The sequence below is a fragment of the Erpetoichthys calabaricus genome, chromosome 5 (genome assembly GCF_900747795.2).
Source record: "Erpetoichthys calabaricus chromosome 5, fErpCal1.3, whole genome shotgun sequence".
Lineage (NCBI taxonomy): Eukaryota > Metazoa > Chordata > Cladistia > Polypteriformes > Polypteridae > Erpetoichthys > Erpetoichthys calabaricus.
Window position 1 is genome coordinate 225,710,364 of NC_041398.2, and position 16,274 is coordinate 225,726,637.

Here is a 16,274-nt window from a genome sequence, read left to right on the forward strand (position 1 = left end):
TTGTTAAAATATTGTTAAATAATTCTGGTAATAATATATAAGACTAAGAATGATTATTTTTTGGTGGAGTATTCCCTTAACTTGACCTTCATGTCTTTGGATATATGACAGAAAATTCATGTAAACACATGGAGGAATCACACACTTGACATGATTGGACAAGGGATTTGAAAACAGGACACTGGTTCTAAGAAGCTATAGTTCCAGTCAGTGCACTACCATGCCAAATGAAAAAAACAACAAAAAACTTGTTTTTAAAATAACTTATTTTGATAAGATTGGTAACAAAATGCCTAGAGCTATGGTGGTTCTCCACTTACTCAAAATATGAAATATGCTGGTCTAAGTTTCCCCGTGTCGTTAGATAGCCAAGGAGTCCAATCCCTGAGCTACACCCTCTTTATCTGTTGCCATCTTTTGGCCCTGTGACATTAAACTCTACTCCACCAATACTTATTATTACTCACACGGGTCAAATGTCACAGTTTATGTCACAGAGGGGACTGGGTGGTCTCGTGGCCTGGAACCCCTACAGATTTTATTTTTTTCTCCAGCCTTCTGGAGTTTTTTTTTGTTTTTTCTGTCCACCCTGGCCATCGGACCTTACTCCTTTCTATGTTAACTAATGTTGTCTTATTTTAATTTCTTATTTTGTCTTATTTTTCTTCTTTTCATTATGTAAAGCACTTTGAGCTACTTTTTGTATGAAAATGTGCTATATAAATAAATGTTGTTGTTGTTTATGAATGGTGACATAAGGACAGAAGCTACAAGAATATGGTTTCACTTTAACCTATCAATATACCTTGCTTGACTATGAAAGGTGCCATATAAAATGCTTAACTCTGATTGACCCAGATCTGCAAGAAAGATTTCAGATCATAGCTGTTTTGTTTTTCTTTTTTCATTTGGTTGCTGTATAAACTTAAGCTTGTCCACTTCAGTATTCTGGCGAGTTTTGCTAGATGCTGAAGTTGTTTCTTGAGGTCTTCTTTCTCCTGCTTGCCAGTCAATATAATGAGTGGTCATGTGGATTTAGCTGCTGACTTGTTACTTAAGATGATTGTAGCTAAAAACACGTTTATATTCATTGTAGCTAAAAACACGTTTATATTCATTATACTGTACTGTATTCTTTGTGATAGCGAAAGATGTTGGAAACTGATAAAAGCAGACTTTTTCACATCCACTGTGAGCTGAGCAGATAATGTGCTTATCTTAATTTAACAATTCTGGTATACAGTGTTACATGTACTTTTATTAAATTTATATCTGACTAACTGCTTATTTTTTTCTTCGCAATTTGAATTTGAATGAATAGAAAGAAGAAAATAGTTTTCACATGAAAACAAATATAATCAAAAGAGCCAAGCAAATAAAAAGCAAACATTTTTTTAACATTCCTTTTGTTGAACAGCCTTGTAAATGATGCAAAGCAAGCAAAAGACTGTATATGATTGGAAGGGATAGTTTTATTATTATCAGTAATTTAACAACAGAGTTCCAAACAGAAACCTAAAATGTTCAGTGCATGTCTGCTTCGCTTCTGTGCCCGTTTGTCCTCCTTGGCAAATGCCTTGTTGAAGATGGTGAACTGAGCCAAGGCTTTTTCCCCTTATTTTGCTAACAAAAGGCACAGATCAGATTTGCATGACCTCTCTATAAAGCAGGTATATAAAACAAGTGAGCCATTTTTTTTTACTTTTTAAAAGTAAGCCATTTTTTCACATTTCCTCTCTCTGCACCCCAAAAATCTAAATAAAACTGACTCATTGAATAAAAGAAAAATATAAAAGCACATTTTCATTAACTGAGCTCTTGCTCATGCATAATATTGCACAATAAGTTTATGACTGTACTTGACTGAATACATTTTTAATTTTCATAAAAAAATAAAGGATATTATATACAAATTGTACACTTTAAATACATCTTATATACATAAAAGAATGTGAACATATGAAACATTGCTTTGCCAACTAAATACAAGCTAAACACCAAAGCTCATCCTGCACCATGTGAAAGCCGACTTGACCCTGGCACTCTCTTACTCTGCAGACAGAATGCAAGGTCACTGATGCTTGATCCATGCACTCTTACTGTTATGCAAAACAATAAACAAACATCTCTGAAATGTATCTGGTTGTATGTGTCATAATAAAAATGAGAACATTCTCAAAGTTAATAATGGTTACCCACTGGTCATTTATGGAATAACACTAGTCTGCACAAAAAAAAAAGTGTACTTTATAGATTTAGATTTGCTGAATCCACATAAGAATTGAAATATCTTTATCACAAACTGTTTCAGTGAGTTACTGGATTCAGTGAAAAATTGATTAAAAAAATTACTTTTGTGGCCTAAGTATTTTTCATGCTCAGAATATGATTTGGAGTGAGGAACGTAGTATATTACAGTCTTGACAATTGTTTTGTTGGTGGTTAGGGTTCCTCATTTATATTAATTAAACTTTAATAAATATATGACCACAAAACAAATAGTCTAAGTATTGGATGGCAGTCTTCCTCATTCTTAATGCTAGTTAAGGTGGCAACAACCCAAAGTCAAGTACTTAACTCACATTTTTTTTTACTCTCAATAGGTTTTTTTCCCCTCTTCTTATCCTTCAAAATAGTTATTTATATTTAGACAATTAGAGTCTTTTTATTGTTCAGACGAGAGAAGGGCGTTGTTTTAAATGTAAAAGGTTGGCTTGACCCATCCCTTGTCTTGAGCGGGTAACTGCTAAGCAGATGGTAAAAGAACACATAACCTTTCATTATTGGAAAAAAAGATTTGGGTCACAGTTTTCCTGGGAATACAAAGATGAAGAACTACAAGGAATGAGTTAAGGAGCTTCTTTCTTCCTAGCCAGCACTTAGGTGCAGCATGTCTTTAAATATCCCTTTTCCTAAACTTTCACTTGGATTTTTTTCCCCCCAAGAACATGGGAGTAGACTCAGATGAACATGGTGGTAGAAAGCAGAAAGTGGAGCGAGCCACATCTGTTGGTCATTGCACCATGAAATACCGTCAGAGGATTATAAGAGTAAAAAAACTAACAAGTGACTACTTTTTGTTAAGTAGTAATAGTAAATTACACATGTAATTGTTTTAAATATATATATTTTTCCAAGTCTAAGAAATTTAAAAAATGACATTTTTGTAAAACAGTGTTTTCAATTTAAATCTCCAGCTCTCAAAAGATGGATGTGATAAAGCAATTCTGGATTCAGTACCCTTAGATCTATAAAGAACACCTAAAATTTTTGACAGCTGCAGAAAAAAAAAATATTTTCAGACCAATGTAATTCACAATAAACAACAGTTTAAGAAATTCCATACAATTAATACAATTAAGGCTGTCTAGCTGAAATGTTCAAGACACCTTAATGCCACAAGAAGTATTGGTGAGCTGGGACACGTAACCTGCCTCTGCTACTAATAAACATGACACTTATTTTATGTATCAGTAAATAGAAGTGTCTTGGGATGATACTTATTAAAGAAAAGTATAACATATCCACACAATTCAGTTTAGAATCAGGTGTGAGCTGCAGCCTATCCGGTTAGCATTGTGCACAAGGCAGGAAACTCTATAAATAAATGAAGGCAGTAAGGAGCATTTCACTCCTCGAGATTGCCACCTACTCTGCAGCAGGATATCATGTACTACTGCTGAACTGCCTAGTGCAAGAATCGGCACCCTCTACATCAGTGTATGTTAACCTTTTAAAGCTGAAGGTTACATTCAAAATGCAAGTGTAGTTCAAACAAATTAAAAAGAAAGTAATAAAATGAATATTAAACCAAAACGGTTCAGAAAAATAAAACACTCTTGAAAGGAATTAAGTATCTTTTAAATATTGCAGCTCACTTTACTACAGCAGTGCTCTCTCAACAGTATGATCTTTCTCATGTTAAAGTATTTGGTAAACAATGGCTGTGATTAACCCTAAGCCTAACCCTATTTTGTAGGCAAATATTAAGGGTTGTGTGGGGCTGTATGGTGGTGTAGTGGGTATACCAAATACCCTAATGTTGTTTTCAGTGCAGTTTGCGTGTTCTTCCCCTCCCCATGTCTGCTTGGTTTCTGTACATGTGTGAGTGGGCCATGTGATGGGCTATTGCCCTGTCCAGTGCTGTTTCCTACCTGATGCCCAGTATGGCTAGGATCGAATCTAACCCAATGCAATGTTGAACTGGATTAAATGGGGTTATGTTATTAATTAAATGTTGTACTGAGGTGATAAACTACTAGCCATGAAAAGGTTCTCTTCACACTTGAGCTGTCTAAGCCAAAGTATTCATCCATTTATCTGCACTTCCATTATAGGGGTATGGGAAGCAGGAGCTTATTGCAAGTATAAGAAACCATCCTTATCTGTACAGTAAATAAATGTTTTAGTTTTTGCTTCTGGACAAGCAGCAAGGTAACACTGATCAAATCTTACTGCCTCATGGTTCCAGAGTCTTATATTTGAATTCCAACCTGTGCACTTTCTGTGTGGAGTTAACATTTTTACTGTGTGTGTGTAGATCTTCCACCTGCATCCAGAAGATGAACAGGTTAGTTGATAGGACTTCATGCTTACCTGATTTGACTGAGTGAGTGGACCTATGCAGGGCTGGTTTACAACATATGTCCAGTGCTGCTGAGAAAGACTCTGTCTAGTCATCTTCCTCTGGATTAAATAAGCTTGGTAATTGCTGAATGAATGTACTGGACATGAAAACTAGTTCAAAATAAAAAGTCAGTTGTGCTTGTACAATTCCAAACAATCGGCTTGTAATTTTTCTTTTTTAAATGTGTACATACTACATTTTTTGATTTCTGACATGCAGCAACGCAGTAAATTTCTATCACTACTGCCTCAGAGCTCCAAGGACCGGAGTTCTACTGCTGATCTGTCATGGTCTGCATGGATTATCCACAGTGTTCCTATGTCTGCATGGATATTTCTTTGATTACTCTGGTATTCTCACACATCCCAAAAGATGTTTGCATTAAAAATCTGGTAAAACCAAATTCAGTGAGCTTCCCCAACTAGGACTGTTCTCTGTCTTGCAACTAACATTGCTGGGATACACTTTGAAAGTTGGATAGAAAGGCTTTGTAATGGCAGCTGCAGCTACAGTTACTCAGTCCTTCATCCAACAACACCTCACTGCAAGGCAAAACAGTTGCATTTTACATACCTTCCATTTTGGCTATGTTGTCATTTTTTGTTCAAACGTTCTTAAAAAGAAAAATACATATGAATTAAAAATGTGCACATCATTGTTTACACTTGTGTCTGTTTCCTTAAACTGCCATTTTTTAAGGCATTTAAAATATAAAGGGAAAATCTAAAATTCAGAGTGAATTAATTCACTGCTGTGGTAGAAAATGTACACCATCTGTTGACACTGTGGTTAGTGATGCTGACTTATAGGCCTGGTTGTCTATGTGGGTTTTCGCTACACAGCCCTTAAGACACACCTTGTAAGGTTAAGAAAGTATTCCAAATTGGCCACTTGTGAGTGTGCAACAGACTGACATGCTGTCCAGAACTGGGGCCTCATGTATAAACGGTGCGTACGCACAGAAATGTTGCGTACGAACCTTTCCACGCTCAAATCGCGATGTATAAAACCTAAACTTGACGTAAAGCCACGCACATTTCCACGGTAACTCATTCCTTGGCGTACGCAATTTATCCGCCCGGTTTTGCAGACTGGCGGCACCTAGCGTCAAAGCAGTGCTACTGTTCCTATGTGGTTACTCTTTCTTAGATCCACATCCACGGTGGCGGCTTTATCAAATACACTGAAATTAACCGCATATCGTTCATAAATTTAATGCATCTGATTGTAATTAACCTGTAACAATATAATGGTCCACAGAATGGTCAAACTACTGTTCCTGTGTGCTCATCCTTTCTTTCTTAGCTCCACATTCCTGACGCGGCTTTATAAATACACTGAAATTAACTGCATATTGTTTATTAGTGTAATACATCTGATTGTAATTAACCTGCTACAATATAATGGGCCAGGGAATAGCCATAGTATTCCAAATACCAGAACTGCTTTAGCGTTGTTACGCTCACTGCATCTTGTTCTTCTTTTTGCTGTTCCCGTTAAGGGTTGCCACTGCGGATCATTTTTTTCCATATTACTCTCACTGCACCACTCGGAGTATTTATATCACTGTATCTGAGTGTGAATCACAGCAGCAGATGATCGGAAAGAGAATTATCGGTATACAGTTTCAAGTACACACTACCTCAACCACGGCAAAAAGCGTCAAAGCCTTTCCTGTACGGACCTCGCGTTTCAGAAACAGTTTCATCCCAAGAACTATAAACGCACTCAATCACCTCACTGTAAACTTGCACTACAGTTATAATATTGCACAACCTGCACTACTTTATAAAGCGCGTATGATGACAATATCATTTTTAAGATGAAATGCAGCAAAATATGTTGCTTATAGTATACAGATAAAACTTTAACTTCATTTAAATAATCTGTATTGCTAATAATTCAACATGTGAGGACACGGTGCCGCAGCGCTAGCTAGTTCATGGATAGCTCCTGCCTTGCGCTGTATTCTTGCTGGTGCTGACGCGACACTGGAAGGATAGACGAATAGAATAATTAAACATGTACTACGAAGATATTTCAATGTTCCTTAAAAGTTTTGAAGAATCGGCGTTCTAAGCTTACAAATGGCTTCACGTCTATTACAGAGCTGATTGTGTGGCGATTGGAGAAAGAAAAGTATGGACAGGAATTGGAGGTTAGTACGTTTGAAAGAGACAGTACTTCTGTAATAAATTATTTCATCGAAGGTCACACATGGTGCAACAAGCCTCTTGCGTGAGATATGAACAATCACTGCGCCACCGTGTTCCCATGTTTAATAACATGCTTTCATTCCTATCATCATGAAAATGATATCACGTATACATCTCAGTATTTTAATTATTCAGAGAGCTGTAATATCACGAATGTAATGGATTCTGTGTCCTGTCGGAGAAAGAGAAAGAACGGAAGCACGTAGTGATTCACACACATAGAGCACATAGAAGATCAAACACAGAAAAAAGCATTTAACATGCTACTTGAGAAACTACGGTAGTAAAATAAACGATTTTAAGAAATTTCGAGATTAAAGTTGACATTTCGTGCTTTTTTCCCACTGTGTGCCTATGTTTTTTGTTTGTACCCTAATACGCTTTCATATGACACTCAGACGGTGGGCTACAACTCGCCTTTTCACAGCGACTTTGATATGTGATTTCTTTTTTATTTCGGGCACTGTGCGACTTTGTGAATTTGATCTTTCGAGTTTTTCCGACACTCTGTCATTCGATCAACTTTCTTTTGTTGATTATACCACTGTTTAAACCAACAAATAGTACGTTTTTCCTTTGCCTCCACTTGGTATTCGCTGAAATTCTTATATTTTCCCCTGTGCTTTTCACATTGTCTTTTCTCAGAAGGCTATTTATATTGATTTGCATATTCAAAGAGGCGTAATTCTGGGAGGAGTTGGGGCGGGACAGAAGGCGCGTGCACGTGCGTTACTTTTCACGCAAATCGGGATTTATGTAGTGGAAGAACGTGAAAGTATGCGTGCGCACAGATTCCTGCATCTGGATTTTTCTGTGCATACGCACAATCCCGCTTTTGTGCTTACGCCATGTTATAGTGTGAGTTCTACGCACGGCGTTATACATGAGGCCCCTGGCTCCTGCTTTGTGCCTGACGCTGATGGGATAATGAATGAAACTGAATTAAATTAAGCTGGGGTAACAATCATTTGGAATGCAATTAGGTAGTTTAACAAGCAGTCACGTGTGTGTTTACCTCCATGTTTCCTGCAGTTCTACACCATATACTGTAGGCTGTGCATAAAATAGCCGTGTTCTGTCTCTCCGAAACAGTTTGGATGAGCTACACAGACAGATGTCTCAGATGTTGCTGGTCAAAGCTGTCAACAATCTGGGTCATTTATTTCTAAATTTAAATCCGTCATGACAAAATCCCTAACATGTACAGTGTGCATTTGTAACTGGGCACTGGCTAATTTCTACTTTGGCTGCTAGCTTCCAATAAACAGCAGTACACAAAAGGAAATCTTCTCTTTCATGTGTGGTGCATTAGTATCGATACGATATTTGGGGCCAAATGCCATATACCCTGTTATAATGAATGATTTATCTCAAAGACCATTTGTATTTGTGGCAGAAGGCACATTTCTAATACTTTGGGTGAGGTCAGAGGGAGAGTAACCAAGTCACCAAATCAGCCTTTCAGATATTCTAAAGCATCCACCTTAACAGAAATTTACAGATTACTTGTACTACCATTCTGCTGTCTGAACAGTGTGATAAGTTCACAGTGATGACATAATTCCCTTCTCTTTTAATGTTCCCCCTCTCACTGTGTATTTGCATTAATGCTGGCTAAAATGTTTTCATAGATTTATAATGTCCTTAAATTGTTATCCGGCCCCTTTTTCATTAAGAGCTACGTTGTACTTCACAGACAGCAAACAGTTTCACACTCAATTTTAAACTTAAATCTGTGAAGGATCAGTATGGTAGGCAAATTAGAGTGTGAGAGAAGGACATAAAAATAACAGTACAAAAGGTAAGAGCATTGAGTCAGGTCCAGAAATGGCAAGCATGCTTGTTCTTCGTGACTCTATATATAGTATTTACCACTAAGAAGAACTCTGATTAGATGTGAAAACGCATGCATGTTTTAAGACAACCTTTTCAAGATATTTATTATGGCTTTCAAATGTGCTTCAGATACAAGAAATCCCTGAGAAGCCTGTAAATCAAAAAAAAAAAAAGCTTAAATATGGAACATAAATAAAATTGTGTCTTCTCAGTCATTTTGCCATCTTTAATTCAGGCTAGGTATTGGATGGTGGATCTTTGTGGTTGAAAGGAATAGCTGAAGAGTAACAGTCTGAAAAAAATGTGATGTGCTGCGTCTCCGATCACAAACAGTTACATTTTAGTAGGAGTCCATAATACAGCTTTGTAAATTGCCAGAGTTATGTGGAATACTGCTCTTCACAGTAAACAATCTTCCATTTCAATGGCCGATGTGCCCCCTGAAAAGACAGAAAAGAAAATGTAAATATCAGTAGGCTGCTTACAGTTTAAGCACTTTTGCAGTTAACCTTGTAACCTCTGCTATAAGTTCACTGCCACTATTCAAAACTGGATCACACGGTACAGGAATTACTCACTATTAAGTCAGTCAGAACTGCACTGGCAAAAAGAAAAGTCTTTACACTGCCAAACTCCTGGCATCTGATAACACCCTGAGTGATTTTCTAGCTAAAAGGTCCTGTAGGCATTTCTGATACTAATGTAGTCTTTCAATAAGTTCAGGTAAAACCCAATCCGAGTCTAGTATTTCCTTATATTCATTTTCATTTATCCATTCATCTATTATCTAACATACTTATCCAGTTCATGGTCACTAAGAGGCCCTGACTTTTCCAGTAGCATTAGGCACATGACAGGAACCAGTCCTGAACAGTGTACCAGTCCATCACAAAGCACACTAACCCACACAAAATCATAAGAATAATTTTAAGGAACCAATGAACCTAATTTTTTTCCACCTACTGTAAATCACAATTTATGCTGAAAGAAATTACAAAAAAAAAAAAAAGATCAAACCTGCTTCGTCCAATTGAGGGTCACAGAAGGCCAAATTCTATACTTGTAGCACAGTGCAAGGTAGGAACCCTGGATGGGGCGCCAGTCCATCAAACAGCCTATCCATCAACATCTAACCTGCAAATCTTCAGAATGTGCAAAATCTAAACACACAGTGATTGGACATGAGATTTGAACCCATAGCGCTAACAACTGTACTACTATGTTACCCATTATTATTACTTCAGAGCGGCAGGTATTTATTGTTATTATTATTATTATTTTATTAATTATGTTTCATTATTATTTATTATTATTTCAGAGCTGCTGTATTTTCAGTTAAGAGGGCAGATGAAATCTAGGGAAAAAATTGAAATTGCACAGAAATGTCTTAAAAAAAAAAAAAAAAAAAACTTCCACAAAATAAGTGTAAATAAAGGGAAGTTGTTACCTTGCTCAGGGCAACTTCAGCACCTTTAAACCTTAGCTCGATATTAATTCCAAAGTACTAGCTGAACAGGAACTGACATCTAACTTAACTCCAGTTGAAGTTTTTGAATTTTCTCCTCTAAGTAAGACACTAGCTATAACTAAATTATAATTACACACTTAATGAAAATTACATTGACTTTTCAATAAATTAAAAAGACTGACATATAAGGTGCAACTGCCTTAGATATCTGCATGTAGTATGGACTTGGTCCACATTCAGGAATGGTTCCAGTTTTGTGCACTGTGCTGGCAGGATAGTCTCCAGGTTCCTCGTGAGAAGCAACTGAGGATATTATTTTATGGTACTTCTTCTTTCAGCTGCTCCCATTAGTGGTTGCCACAGCGGATCATCTTTTTCCATATCCTCCTTTCCTCTGCGTCTTGCTCTGTTACACCCATCACTTGCATGTCCTCTCTCTGATACAATGTAATTCTTGTTAACATGTGTAGTATTTTCAAATAACATTCATTTGCTCCTTAACTCAGAGTTTACAACTGTTGCCAGTTTCCACTTTGCATTGGTGAACCATAAGTCTGTTACTACAATATGTAGTAGTTGAAGTGGATAAATAAATAAAATATAATGAAAGCATTATGTTACTGTCTGGAGCAATGTTATGCTATGCTGCACTGAAACGTACACAGGAAAATGTCAAAAGACAAGACAAATATGAGACGACAAAAATTCAATTACCTGCAGTAATTTTTAAGTTGCTTCAAATATGAACATTAAAAAACAGTGCAATTGAAACTACATGGAAGTAAAATTTTTTGCTGATAGATATTCTACTCTCTGAAATGCCTAGATCTGTTCCACATAAACCTGTCACCTGTCTGGTATTGTACTGAACCCTCACACAGTACCAATAAAGTGTCTCCATATTGTCTGACAGAAATACAAATGTCACCTGGCCACCAAGCACTTGGCCAGCAGAAACCCCTCTCCTGAAACTTAGCTCCAGGAGAGTGATTTAGGACCACACATGCTTGAGCGAGATGATGTCTGCACTACTCCAGAGTCTCTCATAAGCAGGAGTGGAGATACTCTGATACCTCTGTCATGTAGTTAAAGTGTGCATTGATGAATAAGTGGGTCAACCCAATGTATCTTCATTATTACAGAAAAGAAAACTTTGACTGATTGAAGATCATAAGTGCCCAAAAATTATTCTGAATGAACTGATCACAATTTGTACAGAACGTAGATTCAGAGTCTTGACTTAATGACTACCATTACAACTCTGAAGTAGAGGTCTGCATTTCCATAATTGTTTGCAATGCAGGCAAGTCAACTTTATTCCTGCAGTGCTGAGTGGGTGGCTAGAGCATTGATGAACACTTGAGAAAATTCTAGAAACGCAAATTATTTAGAAGCTACATGATTTTAATTTATCATCAATGTTATATTAAATACATATAAAAGCCATCTGTGATGCGTGGTGTTTTTTATTTCACTTTTATATTCATAGCAGCTTGTGGGGCATGTGCATGATATGATTACTGGTTGAAACAATGTTGTATAAACTTTTTTTTTCACTTTAGAACACTTTCCCATTGCAATTGAACACCATGAATGTGACATAAATAGGTGACTTGAAAAATACTGAACATATCCTTTAACCTACTTGTGCACAAATGCATCTTTGCCACTATAACAACATATGATTAGCACTTTTCGATTCCAAACAAAGCTACAACATATGATTGCTTACACATGAGACATAGGATGGGAACATCTGATTTTAACTTCAGTGTGAATGATACCTATTTTGGTTCTTCAGCATCCAGCAATATTTCAGAATGAATACACTCCGTTATTGGAGGGATTTTTAACAACAGTTCAGGCACATTTTAAAGCTTGATTTACTCTATTTGTCAATTATTTGACTGGTATGTCATAAAAGTTGCTATAAATGCAATATCATGCCCTAAAGATTTGAAAAATATACCAAATGTCAAAGAAAAGTATTTAGCATTAGAATCCAAAACGGACACCATGGCCTAATCATTATTAGGCTAAATTTTTCAAATCGTTTTAGCTACATTATAATAGTTTCAGCACATTATCTTATTATTTGCAACACAGATTTAAATCAAATCAATGCTGTCACAGTAAAGTAACAAGATGTTCTGTAATACATGCACTCCCTTCTTTCTATTCAGGAGACATTTGTAGCAAGTATCAGTACTTAATATTTTCAGCATGTTTATACTATAGCCCTGCTGTGGGCTGGCGCCCTGCCCGGTGTTTGTTTCCTGCCTTGCGCCCTGTGTTGGCTGGGATTGGCTCCAGTAGACCCCCGTGACCCTGTAGTTAGGATATAGCGGGTTGGATAATGGATGGATGTCTGCGGTGGGTTGGCACCCTGCCCAGGATTGGTTCCCTGCCTAGTGCCCTGTGTTGGCTGGGATTGGCTCCAGCAGACCCCCGTGACCCCGTGTTCGGATTCAGCGGGTTGGAAAATGGATGGATGGATAATGGATGGATGTTTATACTATAATACATTTATACTAATATCAATTTAAGTAATTGGGGTTTAGAGATATGTGATAAAACTTAGGGGTATTTTACTCTGCCAGTTTTGGATGTTTTATTAGTTATAACTAGGCTGCTCATTCCTCACACAGTCATACCAGTCAATACAGTGTTTCCCACAACAGAAATCAAAGTTGCACTCCTGCCTTGCCCATCTTAATTGCTTTTAGTTTTGTAATACAGTTAACAGTAATACGAATTTTGGTTTACTAACCCACACTTGTTTCACGGTAAGCAGAGGAGAGTTCTTCGCCCTTGTTTAAAGTTCAAGTAACTTTAATTTATTGTCAAAGTATAACCAATAGTTAGAAATCAATTTTATGAAGTGCCTACAAATGTCAAAACAAATATTCAGCATCAGGACAACAAGAATCATCCTTGTGGATCATTTTCCAACAATTAGCAAGTAATGAATCCATCAAACATGCCTACTGTTTTATTTTTAGAAAAGATGTGATCAGAGTATCCTTCCTTAAAGTTTTTGTTTTGAAATATAAATATAACACAGCAGACTGGTATTATGCAGCAAAAATGGAAATGTATTTTTCTTTGAAGAATTCTTTATTAACTCCTTTATTATTTGCTCTAAATTAACTTTGAAATGACTCTAAGCTATTCTCACCTTGTGTGGAGTGTCAACGGACACCATATACCTGTTATACCTGATGATACACTTCTGTATTACTTACGGTATATGGATGTGGTATCCCTTTCCATTTTGAAAGTGACCACTGTATTCATTAATTCTTCTCTCAACACACATCATTTGGCAGTGACTGGCTGCTTTCTTACCTTTCCAACAGTACTCCAGTGTGGCTTTTGTCAGTTTAGAAGATTGGTGTAGTAGATATGAAGTTGTCTGCGCAGGTGAAGTGGTTAAATAGGGGGAATAGATAGGGAAGCCTTGTAGCTCTACCACAGAGCCTTTCACTTCTGACAAGGGCTGACAACAGTAGGGGTGGGAGGGTACACCAGGGCCACATTTACTCGCTCGCTTCCATTCTTTGGGCAGATGATTTCAGTTACTCCCTCTGGCCTCACCTGGCTCAGCAACTCACCTGTAAAAGAGAGAAAAAAAGAGACTCTAAATCAAAAACATCAAACAAGTACAGTACAGTATTAAGTTAACAACAACAACAACAAAAAAGCTGTAAAGAGGGACAGGAGATGCTGCATTCCTCTAAGACCAGACTATCTAACTTCTGATCAAGAGGAAAAATAAGAACTAATATTCCTTCATAAAAAGTGAAAACATAAAATTATAAAAACAAAGATGCAGATCTGAAAAGACTACCACCCTTGAAAACTGTCTAAAGACTATTTCTTCTAATTGGGAAATTAAATAAATTATATATAATAAATAAAAAAAAAATCAACAGTAGTAATTCCAGTGACCTAATTGGTCTTGTGATGGGCAAACCTGACAGATTTATTTGAAGGTGTCAGCCTTAAACATATTATGATGGACAGGACTGACTAGTTGATCTGGTCATGTTTAAAAAGCAGCGCTTAGCTATCAGCCATGTCATTTTAAAATAACACAGATTACTCAATAATTCCGGAAAAATAACAACTGACAAAAACTTTGTTAAACTTATGTTTTTGATTGGCACCAGCAAGCAAAATAAGCAGTATATACATTACATGCATGTAAAAGACAAGTGCTGGATGTTACCCTCTATAGAAGAAATCCTTACTTCCACAATGAACACGTGATCTGTAAGAGTGTTCTCTAACTAATTTTCTGATTAGCAGTTCTTTATCCTGATTAAGCAGGTACAGTATGTAACAGAGTATCTGAAATTTCAATATTGCTAGGTGTTTCTATTAATTCATGTAATAGGAATGCAAAAAGTACATCTGTACTATTATCTAGCAAATACTATTGTAATGATTCATATACATAGTACGCTATAATGCTGCATTGTGAAGCAAACAAAAAGTAGTAATCAGTACTATATATTGCTTTGATTTACCTCTTTAATGTCTGCAGATATATTTGTGATTTTTTGCTGAATTTAGACAGATTTTGGTGTGTGTGTGTGCCCTGCAGTGGGATGGTGCCCTGCCCGGGGTTTGTTTTCTGCCTTGCACCCTGTGTTGGCTGGGATTGGCTCCAGCAGACCCCCGTGACTCTGTAGTTAGGATATAGCGGGTTGGATAATGGATGGATAGCTCAAATGTATCCACATGTACACAAATATTTTAGCTTGCACTTGACAAATTATATGCTATATGAGTTGTGAGATAAGGCTCTTTTGAAATTCAAACAATAAGAGACAAACTTCAAAATGAGGCAAAGCTGAAGATCATACCCAATATCTATTATATAACAAGAACTTGCTGGAATATTTAATTTACAGAAATAGTGAGAGAGAGAATGAAGATGGATGTCTAAGTTAATCATGTCATCAGTTCCACAAAGTCTTGGAAACAATATTTGAATATGTTGATAAACAGCAGCCAGAACATTTTGATGCACACTTGCTCACTGTTTGCCTGTGTGTCACAAAGATGCAACATCTCAGTGCTCTCTTTCATTCAGACTATGTTTTCTCCAAACCAAGCCAGCAGGGCACATATGGAGAGAAAAGACCTCAGTCACAGCTGATGTTCCTGTTGTACCAGAGATTCTTGTTGTAATGATATGTTGCCTTCCTGAGCCTTAAAGGCTAATTTAAACAAGTTAAATCAACATTAAAAGTCAAAATATGTGATATTTTCCACTAACTTTTTTATCTTTTTTTTATCCTGGCGGCAGCATTAGGTAAAAAGCAATAGCCAAATGTACATGGTGCCAGTTCACTGCAGGGTGCTCTCATGCTCACAGCCATAATCACTCAGACAGGATCTCTTAATCATTAACGTATTCTGCATGTATTTGGAATGTCTGTGCAAAACTGGAGTATTTTAAGAAGAACTTATGTAGACATCACGAGGATGTGCAAACTCTACACAGATAGTGGTCTCCTGGTGTGGAATTTGAACTCTGTGTGTGATCAGCACGAACAGCCGGGCCCCTGTTTTGTATCAAGTAAAGAAATAAAAACCCTTACCATTTTTAAGAAAACTGCAAGATTTTTTTTATGTCTTTCTCAATAATAAGTGACGCTCAGTGAGATTGTAATTTTTGCTTATGAAATGTACCCCTATTCTGGAAGATCACATTTAAATGCAAAATAGAATATGAGTATGATTCCAGCTTACCACACACACAAAAAAAAATAAATAAATAAAAACTTGACAGATGTTCAGTTTCCTAGTAGTCAATTTACAGCATTTAGACTGGAGAATATGGTTTTGTTACCTCAATTTTTAATTAGAAAACATATTGGGGGAACACACAGTGTAAAAATGTCTCTATAAAATCATACTGCAAAGTGTTTTCATTGTTCTTCTTACATTTTATTTTTTTTATTTAATACATTTGTATAGCATCTGCCCCATGCTCAGAGCTTTAACCATTAGTATGACGCAGACCCCTATATAAAAGAACAAAACAATGTTTGCATCAAAGATCGACCTTCTTTAGTACTTGCTCATAGCACTCTAGCAGCTTGCCAACTAAAGC

At 36.7% G+C, this 16,274-nt stretch overlaps 1 protein-coding gene across 1 annotated transcript in view; it reads right to left on the reverse strand.

Moving 5' to 3' along the window:
* Positions 1–6,873: 6,873 nt before the first annotated feature.
* Positions 6,874–16,274, reverse strand: part of mfhas1 (multifunctional ROCO family signaling regulator 1) — a 114,599-nt gene continuing 105,198 nt past the window's right edge. Inside the window, exons 2-3 of the mRNA XM_028802602.2 lie at positions 13,496–13,761; positions 6,874–9,119 (exon numbers count right to left, since the gene is read on the reverse strand). Coding sequence (XP_028658435.1) covers positions 13,631–13,761 — 131 coding nt within the window. The 3' untranslated portion in view covers positions 6,874–9,119; positions 13,496–13,630. The remainder of the gene's footprint in view (positions 9,120–13,495; positions 13,762–16,274) is intronic.